The sequence below is a fragment of the Limulus polyphemus genome, unplaced genomic scaffold, assembly GCF_000517525.1.
Source record: "Limulus polyphemus unplaced genomic scaffold, Limulus_polyphemus-2.1.2 Scaffold69, whole genome shotgun sequence".
NCBI lineage: Eukaryota > Metazoa > Arthropoda > Merostomata > Xiphosura > Limulidae > Limulus > Limulus polyphemus.
The window spans coordinates 1,246,323-1,257,287 of NW_013665679.1; the positions used below are offsets into that span (position 1 = coordinate 1,246,323).

General features: G+C 31.4%; 1 protein-coding gene across 1 annotated transcript in view; it reads left to right on the forward strand.

Moving 5' to 3' along the window:
• Positions 1–5,979, forward strand: part of LOC106465608 (kelch-like protein 17) — a 64,510-nt gene extending 58,531 nt beyond the window's left edge. The window contains exons 10-11 of the mRNA XM_013925845.2: positions 2,931–3,112; positions 3,530–5,979. Coding sequence (XP_013781299.2) covers positions 2,931–3,112; positions 3,530–3,737 — 390 coding nt within the window. The 3' untranslated portion in view covers positions 3,738–5,979. The remainder of the gene's footprint in view (positions 1–2,930; positions 3,113–3,529) is intronic.
• The last annotated feature ends 4,986 nt before the right edge of the window (positions 5,980–10,965 follow it).

Consider the following 10,965-nt stretch of genomic DNA (forward strand, 5'->3'; position numbering starts at 1 on the left):
CTGGATCTTTGGCCACGTCAGTATTCACAGGAACGAGCTCGCTGACACCGCAGCTAAGTCCGTCTGCTCTGGTGCCATCACGGCCATACCTGTCCCATACATGGACTGTGGTCCTGTCTTCAAGGCGCGGCTTCGTGCCCGTTGGCAGTCGACTTGGAGTGAGCAATGCCATAATAAGCTTTTCCAGATCAAACCTTCTGTTGGTCTTTGGCCGTCTTGCTTCTGTAAGGATCGGAAGTAGTCCTGGCAAGGCTACGCATTGGTCATAGTTTTTTAACCCATCATTTTCTTTTATCAGGTATTGACCCACCGATGTGTAGCCATTGTGACACTCAAGTCACAATGGCCCACATTTTACTGTCGTGCCGTCATTACGACCGCGAGTGGCGGCACCATTTTAGACACATGTTTTCTAAGGGTTTACCCCTGACATTGGACAGTGTCATTGGTAATGGTGACACTGTCCGATTAGATTGTATTTTTAATTTTTTACACATTATACGTCTTTTTAATTCTATATAAATCTTTTACCGACATGTATTGATTTTAACTCGCTGTTTTTTTTTACATTTTACTTTAATCTACTTTCATTGCTTTTACCGGTTGTTTGGTGCAGATAGCCTAGCTGCTTTGCGCCATTAAACACCAACCAACCAATCTATTATTAATTTTACTAATGAAGGTGAAAATATTTATAACCTGACCAATGTCTTTGAGAATGGGGCGAATTTTTTATTTAAATTTTTCTTAAGTTGAAGAAATGATTGTTCTGGAAAAACCTGAGAAACGTTTTGAAATTAAACTCCTGATCATGATGACATTCTCCCCACGTAAAATTTTAGAATTTTAGAAGAGATTAGAAAGGAATTAATGGAGTTTTTAACTGTTATATTTCAGAAGCCTCTTGACAATAAGAAAATGCCCGATGACTATATCAAAAGAAATAAAGGGTCCATCAAACTAAAGTTCAATTTGTCTTACTTCTGTTTGAAAGATTTTAGAATCTGTTGTCTAAAGTTATTTAAAAAAGCATTGAATAGATAGTTGGCATTGGAAAAATAATTTTAGAAAATGGTTTTACTAGCATAAATAATTTGTTGGAGATTTTTTACAGGGCTTCTAGCTTTATAGATAAGAACCTCCTAATTGATATGGTGTGTTTTGACTATCAGAATCCCTTTCATAAGATGCCTCACAAAAGATTCAAGAGTAAAATGCTTACGGAGTTGGTGGAAATCAAGTGGATTGAAAGTTAATTTGGAGTACAAAGGACCTTTACTATTCATTATTCCTGTTAATTATTTGGATGGCTTTTGGGGCAGTAGTATTTCTAAGCTTGCTCATATTACTAAATTGCTGGAAAGGGACAAAACTGTTGTGAATGCTTCTTTTACCCCAAAAAACCTTCACAGTCTTATAATGAATAGACAGGATATGGGAATTGTGCACTAAAGACATGAAAAGTTAAAAATAATTTTTTGGAATAACTTGAGTATTATTGCTAATAAAACCATAAAGCCCTCTGCATGGCAAATAGGATTTTTGGTTCTATTTATAATAATTTTGAGTTTAAGAGCAAGAAAGACATCATTTGGAATACTTTGCGTAGTTTTTGTCCCTGTAATAAAAGAAGGCTACACATACCAATATGTTTATAAGCTATGAAGAGAGGCTTATTATATTGGATGTGTTTTCTCACTTTCTCTTGTACATTAGAATTAGTAGGGCATAATTCAAGAGTTCAAAACTGTTAGTGAAGTTAGTCTTCCTATGAGTTGTCTATTTGAAGTGTTAAAAAAACGGTTTTGAAAGGCAAATTTGAAAGTTTGAAGTAATAAATTGACACCTTAAATGCACATATGGTTATTTCTAATCTTACAAAATGGACTTAATGGTTATATTGTTTTTATTGTTAGTTTGAATTATTTTAAAATTTTGTTGAATAGGTAGTGAATGTAAATAGATATATTTAACTTTGTCTAAAAGAAGTCAAGTAAAAAAAAGTTGTATTCATTATTAAATATATATATATATTTTTATTTTTTTTCACTTGAGTACTGGTATCTAAAGGTCAATAGCATTCTGTTACATTGTCTTTTTCTTGTATCCTTTATTATATAAAGAATGGCTTTCTTGTATGCGACAGATTTCTGAAATATTTTACATGAAGATGGCATTTTCTGATAACTTTTAATTGGTTACAGTTACATCTTTAAAAAAACTGTTTAATGCATTTATAGAGGAAAGTGATATTTAAGTGTTTTTCTTTTCACAATAGTAAATGAGTGTCATCCATAGGCTTCTATCTTCCAAATATTCCTGAAGTTATCTTTGATGAAGTTGTAACATGTTTTATTTCTGTAGGTAAAATAATGTTATCACAGCATATTTTTTTGTACAGGCTTCAACTCTCTTTTAAAAATTTCAAACTTTACTGTTATACCTTTAACACTTTTTACATGTACTATATTTTAAGGTGAATGTATATGTTTTTATAGGAATATTAGAAACTGTGGGTTTGGTTTTTAGCTGGTGGCTGTTCATTCTCTAGCTGCTATACCTGAAATACTTCATACAACAGATTATAACATTTGAGAGAGTTGGCAACAAACTTCTGACATTAAATCTCTAAGACAAACTTAATATGTGAAAAAAATGATATCTGAATTTAAAATGTCAATATATGTAAGTCAGTAAATTTATTATTTATTTGAGCATTCCTTTAAAGCCAAAATACTGTATATTATGTTTATCTACATAAATAAATCTCATCAGTTTGAATTTTCCAAGCAATCTTCCCTGGAATAAAAAAAAATACATTTCATTGTAGAAATTATAAATAATGTTTTATGCTATGTTGTATTTTTCTATAAAAGTTCAGGACATCATATCTGTATAATAAGATACTGACTACTGCTTGTATCTATTAGGAAGGCAAATGGACAACTGTTACTAATATGATCAACAGGCGTAGCAGTTGTGGAGTGGCAGTTATGAATGGATTGTTATTCGTTGTAGGAGGTAATGATGGCAGTTTATGTATGTCTAGTGTGGAGGTTTATGACAGTCGTAGAGCAGCCTGGGATGCTGTTGCTTCCATGCATTCTCGTAGGTAAGATATGTAATTCAAACTACTTGACAACAACTTTCAAAGAAAAAGTTCTAAAGTGTTTTTAAAAAAAGCTGTTTTAGCTTGATTTTTACCACTTTTGAATCAGATATACACCTCCTATGTATTCACACTTTTTAGCCATCTGTTATAGTTTCTACTTCTGTTTAATTATATAGGATGTACATTATGAATAACATTTATTTCAGTTCTGAAATACATTTTAATTAAGCTTCATTAAGTCATTATGGAAGTATTTCAGTTAATTTATGTCAGTAGTTTGTTTTTGGTGTACCACTGCATGTATTTATGATTTTTTTTAAATTTTTTAATAACCTTATGATTACACACAACACTAACTCACTTGCTTGTGTAACATATGTTTACAATGGACGGTAATAAGTAGCTTCTCATAAACAGGAGTACCCATGAAGTAGTACATGCAGAGGGATACCTTTATGCAATTGGAGGAAATGATGGAAGCTCCAGCCTAAATACCGTGGAACGCTATGACCCTCGATACAATAAGTGGATGTTGGTTACTTCCATGATGCTTCGTAGGAGCAGTGTTGGAGCTACAGCCCTGGACTGCCCTAATCTGGAACAATTACTACTTCGGTCAGAATAAAAACTAATCACTTTATGATGGACTGTCTCTCACATTTAGTAAACCACTGAACAGCAAGCAAACAGAATGGGCTCAGACTGTTCCAGTTTAAAGCAAACCTAATGAATGAAAGATAAATTTTTGTGTGATGTTTTTCTACACTGGAACGGTTTGATAATGGAATCTCACTAAGTGAAATAGCTATTTTCAATTAGACTGTAAATTGCTGCCGAGATTTTACATTTTCTGAAGAAATTAATTACCTTACTAAACTCACAGCTGAAATGTTAGTGCTGACATTCCTGCAAAGAGCACTTTTTTATGCCATTGAAGCAGTAATGATGAAGTATTGCTGTGATTATAGCAGTTAAAACTATAAAATATTCTAGTCAGATTGTAAAAATACTCTTGTCAAAAGTTTACACTGCAGTATTAAACATCAAAATTCTCCTTCCAGGAATGTGAATCTCCTTGAACTAACAACATGAATTCTTTAAACAAAGGAGCCATGTTATAAATACAACAAGTGAAATTACCTCGTACTCTAATCTAAATACAACTGAGGTCAATAATGATCAAATAGTCAAGGCTGGAGGTCAGCTAGAGTGAAGGTGTGGGCCATGGTACATGAATGTATCTGTTGGGACCTTCAGAGGACTTGCACATAATCACGTTATAACTGATGATATATTCAAATCTTTGTGTCATTTCTTTACTCAAAACTGATTAGTTAACAATGTAACTGACATCATCATGTATGTGATTCAAAATTAATAATCTACCAGGTTATCTTATTTGTGTACATAAGTTGTAAATGCTTTTTAATTGGAATTCTTAAAGTGAATCATTAGAAAACTCATGCTGAATACCTTGAGTGATGTATTTGCAGTATATCTTTCAAAATTTGAGGATCTAATTTAGAAGTGTATGGTTTGCCCCCATAAAAGAAAGAGAGCAAAGGATGTATTATACATTCTCCTATAAATTGTTTAACTCTTTCTTACTAACTGTAGCATTTTAAATTGGATCTTTTCATTGTTGGCAAGGCTTATATTTAATTAATACAAGAATAGCAGTAAATAAAAAGCTTCACTAGCGGAGTTTTAGAAGTTTAGTTGGTAATATCAAATTACTGTTATGGCCTTCTCTATACATCTAGGTGCTATGTTTTTTGTTTTTACTATTCAAAACAGTTGTAAATCAAAAACTAAAGCCTAATAGTTAGTACTCAGATTGAATTTGACAGGAAAAAATTATAAAGGTATAATAAATTGAACTTTCTACCTAGTCTTAGTGCTTCAATACAGATATCAATGCTTACAAATTGATAAAACAGTTCATGAAAGTACCTTTACTGTTTTTGAGAATTTTCTTTTCCATAAGAGCAAAGTGTTGAACTGCATATTCTATTTAAAAAGCATGATTTATTAAATAAAAAATTCTAAGGTCAGTATTTTAATTACACCAATGAAGATTGTGATTTTTAATATATCTCTAGCTATCTAAGGTATTTTAAGGTATAAATACCACATTAAATCTGTTTGTTAGAGCCAAATTCACAATCTTGAGCGACACTAATAAAGTTAAGTAAAGTAAAAAAACATACAGAGTAAAATAATTAAAATGTAAAAACATTACATTAGGATAAAGTAGTTAGTGTTTTTCTGAAAGATTGAGATAAAAATGGTCAGAACTTATGATTTACATTTTTTAAGTTTCAACAGGAGAAAAGTTTCTATGATGTAGAAAAATGATTGATGTGTGTGAAGTTATTTTTTTAAACATTCCTTCAGAGGAAGTTTCAATTCCTTCAATGAAGGTTCTTAAATTTTTCATGGGGTGTTATTCTATCATATGACATTAGAATAGAAGGTTCTTATTTCATCACTTAAACATTGCTCAATACTCTTATGAAACCACCTATTCATTAAGAGTTCTGCCTAGAACATTTTCAACTATTCTAAAACTAAAAGAACAAAACATGCATAAGTAAACAAAAGTTGTTCAGATTTCAAAAACCAAGCGAAGACAAGAATATATCCTCATTTATGTTGATCCAACAAGTAACTAATATTTCATGTACATATCTAGTCTTGTGTTAATACTTTATTTAAATGATGAGAAACCCGAAGATGATTACAGATAAAAATGAAAATTGTTGTCTCAATAAACACCTTAGCAGATAACAATGATGTATATCTTTCTTTTTAGAAACATTCCATGGAGGTGAGTTTTAAATAATGCTGAAGAACTTAACATAGCTTCCCAAAAATTTCATAAACTAGAAGTCAGTTAACTAGTTTGACACCAAATAGATATTTATAGAATAGGTTTAAGTAAATACAGTCCTAACTTTCTTTACACCCAAGCAAAAAAGGGTGCTCATTTCCAGCTCAATCAGTCTGTTGTCTTTAATGACAAAGTAAATTACAAAGGTTTTGCTCAGTCTCTTTGAAATACTTGTTAGTTTTATACTAAACCATTTTATAGAGATGTGTATTGCAGCATCCTAAAATAATTACAATGTGTACTGGGAAAAACAGTAACCCTTAATTTATATATATGTGTATATATATATATATATATGCATTACAAAAATACTTTATTTACAATATTTGTAAACCACTGTTAAATACTACCTTTGTACATGAATAACATCTCAACCTTTCAACTGAAAGTTCTGTTAACTGAGTTCACATTTAGGATGGCATTTGTACTGGCACTAAAACCCAGTACCATTGGTAACCACATGTACCTAACTTAATTTTCACTAGAAGATGTTTTGTATTGAAAGTGAATGTATTTGTGCTTACCCTCCTTCAGTTTGATCTGTTTTTTGTTTTTATCAAGTGTATTTAAGGTGTTTATATAATTTTACTTTCTGTTAATTATAATTTTTACTATAATAATACAGCATAACAACTGAGAAATTGCTTTATTAATGACATCAAATCTTACTGGCAACTATAGGTAGTTATCAGAGTACTTGTAAAATAAAAAAAGTATGTCATGCAATGAAATGTGAACAAACAAAATTTCTGCTTTGAGCTTCTTTTTTCCCAATACAAATTTCCACAAATTTGGTTTATTATTACATTTATTACTCCTTATATATTTGCTGATAACTCATTTTTTGATGAAAAAGAAAATCTGTTCTGTGAAAGTATTATCAACATCACTAAAATTGTGTTTCTCAGAATTGTTTGAAGTAATATTCTTACATATTGCTTTTACACAATTGCCTTTCTGTTGAAAATCACATTCCATCAACAAAACATAAAATTTAAAGACAAGGGGCCTATTTGTCCATTTAGGCTGTTCCATTCACTCAACTAAGCTATAATTATACATATATATATATATTTATAAAGCTATTCCTTAAACTCCCTTAAAGTTGGTGCTTCTACCAATGTCTTAAGGAAACCCACTTCAAAGGCCAGCCACCCTGTTAGAAAATTAAAACTGTTTTAGCTGCAGATCACTCCCACCAAGCTAAAATTTATATTTGTGTCCCCTAATTACTACCATTCTCACCATTAAGTATAAGAAAGATGATCCATCAACAATATCAATTCCCTTAACAACCCTACACACTTCAATCTGATTGCCTCTTAACTTTTTTTTCCAAGAGAAAATTATTTCTGAGGTCTTAACATGTCCTTATACGACAACCTTTCTGGTCCAGGTATCATACTAGTAGCCCTTATCTGAACCCTTTCCAACAATTCAGTATTCTTCCTAAGATAAAGAGCTCATTGCTGAATGCACTGCTCCAAATGCTGCCTAATTAGTATCCTATACAATGAAATCATTATATCTTTAGACTTGTATTCAATATTTCTATAGATACAATCTAAAATCCAACAACACATTGCTTGGATGGCTTAAAAGGCTCTCCAACCAAAATGCCAAAATCCCTTTCCTCCATAACACTATTAAGGTTATTCCTATTAAAATTATGCATAAAATTAAGATTACAACAACCCTCATGCATTTATGATAAATAAAAGCCATCTGCCATTTATTTGTCTGACTCACCAAATTATCTAAATCCTTTTGTAAAGCAGCAGCATCCATCTCACAGCCAGCAAAACCCAAAACCTTAACATCATTAGCAAATTTAACACATTTGCAGCCACCAGTAGTGTTAGTAACTCCTACCCTAGGTCCATTCAAGAGGTACTGAGTAGTAGTCTCAGGGTCCCAAATTCTTATACCACAAAAGAAATTTGGCTTTGAAACATAATTGTCTGCAACACACTGGTGTGTCACATGGTCTATAACTAAAAGTTTTTGACTCATCGGTGGGGCACATGGCAGCAAATGTGTTAAATCCAATGAGCCAACTTATCTCCCCCTCACACATATACACACACACACATACACCTATAAAGCAGTTTGAAATTTGCATCATTTCACTGGTTCTGATCAGATACAAAGCCTATGGGTCAATCAGAATAGCACAGAAACAATATACTCAGCCCAACACCAATTACAATTTTAAGCATTTTTCTTACTTTACCTTGTCATCAAATGTGCATTTTATTCTTTTTTTCCTAAAACCATAATTATGTCTCTTGAAAGTACCTTCTATACTTCAATTTCCCAAATGGAGCCTCTAGGTTTATGGGGATCTCTGAAATGAAAAATAGATTCCTGGAATATGTGAATGTAAGAATCGATCCAGATAAAGTGTAATGAATATTAACATCTCAATGAATAAATATCTTACTTTTTGGTCACTGTTAGAATAGCATTGTCATGTCACATTATTATTTTTTGTGTGTTTATCTGGATTAGTATAAAGATTATATACATTTCAAGAGTGATATAATTAAAAAAAAATTTCAGTTAGAGTTTTGTTTAATGTTATCATATATACAGTTGGTAAATTGGAGTGAACAATTAGAATTTTTGTGAAGGACTAGTTAGAAATTTTATGAATTTCAAACCCTACTATAGAGATCAATTTGTTATCAAGCCTAGTTTTATGTAGCACTTTGTCAAATGCTTTCTGAAAATCCAAATCACCAAACCCACACCAATACCAGCATCTGGATAAGCAGTAACCTCTTCAATGAACATCAAAAAATGAGTAAAGCAAGATTTTCTCTAGTGAAGCAATGTTGATTACCCAACAAAATTTTAAACTTTGTTAAATGATTTTGCAAAGCATCTTTTATCAAACTTTCAAAAATCTTCCTCACCACTGATATGAGACAAATAGGCCCATAATTACCAGGAAACTTTTTATCAGCTCCCATGGGATGAAGAGTAACATATCCAACTTCCAACCCTCTGACACTTGCCCACTATTCAAGAACTTAAAAAACAGTAACAAGTGGTTCAGATATCCATTCTTTAACCTCCTTCAAATTCATTAAGGAAATATTATCTGGCCTTATCATTCTCTAAGTTTTCTAGTTTTTCTTAGTGAGCTCAGAATTAATGTGATCTTTTTGTTCAATCCTGTTTCCATGTAACAACTATTCAGGATGAGGAATAAAGCTTAAACTGAAAACAAAAGTACAATTTAATAACCCAGTAATCTCAATAATGAGCCTTCCTTTATCATTTCTCAATGGCCTTTCTCCCATCCTAACATTTTGCTCATCCTTATTGTATTTAAAGAAATCCTTAATGTTATTTTTTAAATTATGAGCTAAATTTTTTCATAAACCCTTTTTGATTTCCTCTTTGACCAACTCTCTTGATCTTCTATATCCTCTAAACCTCCAATCATAGCAGTTAATTTATAATGCTTTTCTGTAATTTTGTCTCTCATATCTTTTGTGAGCCAACCTGCTTTTTACTTACAACTACCATTTTTTTTATAAGGAATATGTTTATCTTGAATATTTAAAGTTTTTAAAATTTTTCCCCATTTTATCAGTGTCTCCAACTAATTCAGTTGCCCAATTTAAAACAGATAATTCTTAACACATCTATTCAGAGCTTACTTTTCTGAAATTGCTTACAAAATTTACAGCTGAGTTAATAGCCCTTACAGAAAATCAGCCCCTACCATACTTAAATGCAAACCATTCCTGAAAGCTTACTTTCCCATTGAACTAATTTCACACATCCAATCAATCTGTCCATCCTTATATACAAACCTAAACTTAGTAGTTCTAATTACCTACTTATAATTTCATCCCTGCAATTGATATAATTAAATTATGGCTCTTTTCTTTAAATGCCTTGAATACCAACTGCTGTTTAAAAAGGTTTTATTCTGAAAAAAATAAAACATTTTATTATAAACGGAAAACATAACTTAAGGAGAACTTATTTAATCAAAGAGTCAATCATATGACGAAACTTGAAATGCTTACTGATTATTTAATTCACCAACCGGAAGTAACATTACAATACATTGTAGAACTGTTATATCAATAAGTGTTATAAAGTACAAATAGTTACAGTTTTAAAGTCTTGTAATACGTATTGGTTAACCAAGTTTCATTGCACTGTAGGCTGTTGGAAGGTAGCAAAACCATGAAAAACCAAAATTTAATATTGGGTAAAATGAACAGTGTATTTTGAATATGTTTCTCTTCATCTTTTTTTTTTTTTTTTCCTAATATTCTGTTGGCTTGACCTGGGGCTTTTACATTTGAATTTAATATCCAAAAATTTCTTCTGTTACTAAACATATAAGAAAAATTGCATTTATGGTAATCATAATATTAAATTCATTACCTTATTTATGAAAGAACATTAAGTAAATTATATAAAGCCATGTATTTCAAGAAACTAATTAAAGTTTACAAGCTTGTATTGAAATACTTATAAGTATTTTCTTTTTATTCTGGTTTTAGAACATGACTTTATGATTGTGTAAACTCCTTATCAGTAACTTGAAGTACATATCTTTGTAATCTTATCCTATACTACGCTTATGATACCATAATATCGTTACGCCTCCAGTCGTTACTTAATTTTCCGTAAATTCGTTCCGACGAAACTTAAGCGACATAAGTCCTTTCTTAAATAAAACTGGTTTATTCTTTCTGAGTATAACTTTGCGATACCCTTAATTTCAACAGTCGCGCTATAACAACGAACTTCTCACGTGCTCAACTTCAATAACACTCAGTTCAATTACACACTCTCTGACTGCAGTTCAATTACTCACTACCTACACATTGTCCCGTCACGTTGTGACCATCTTATATATACCAGCCTACCCCAATCTAGTAAATGCTAGGGCATTCACGAAGGAACAGGATATTTCTAGACAACGTGG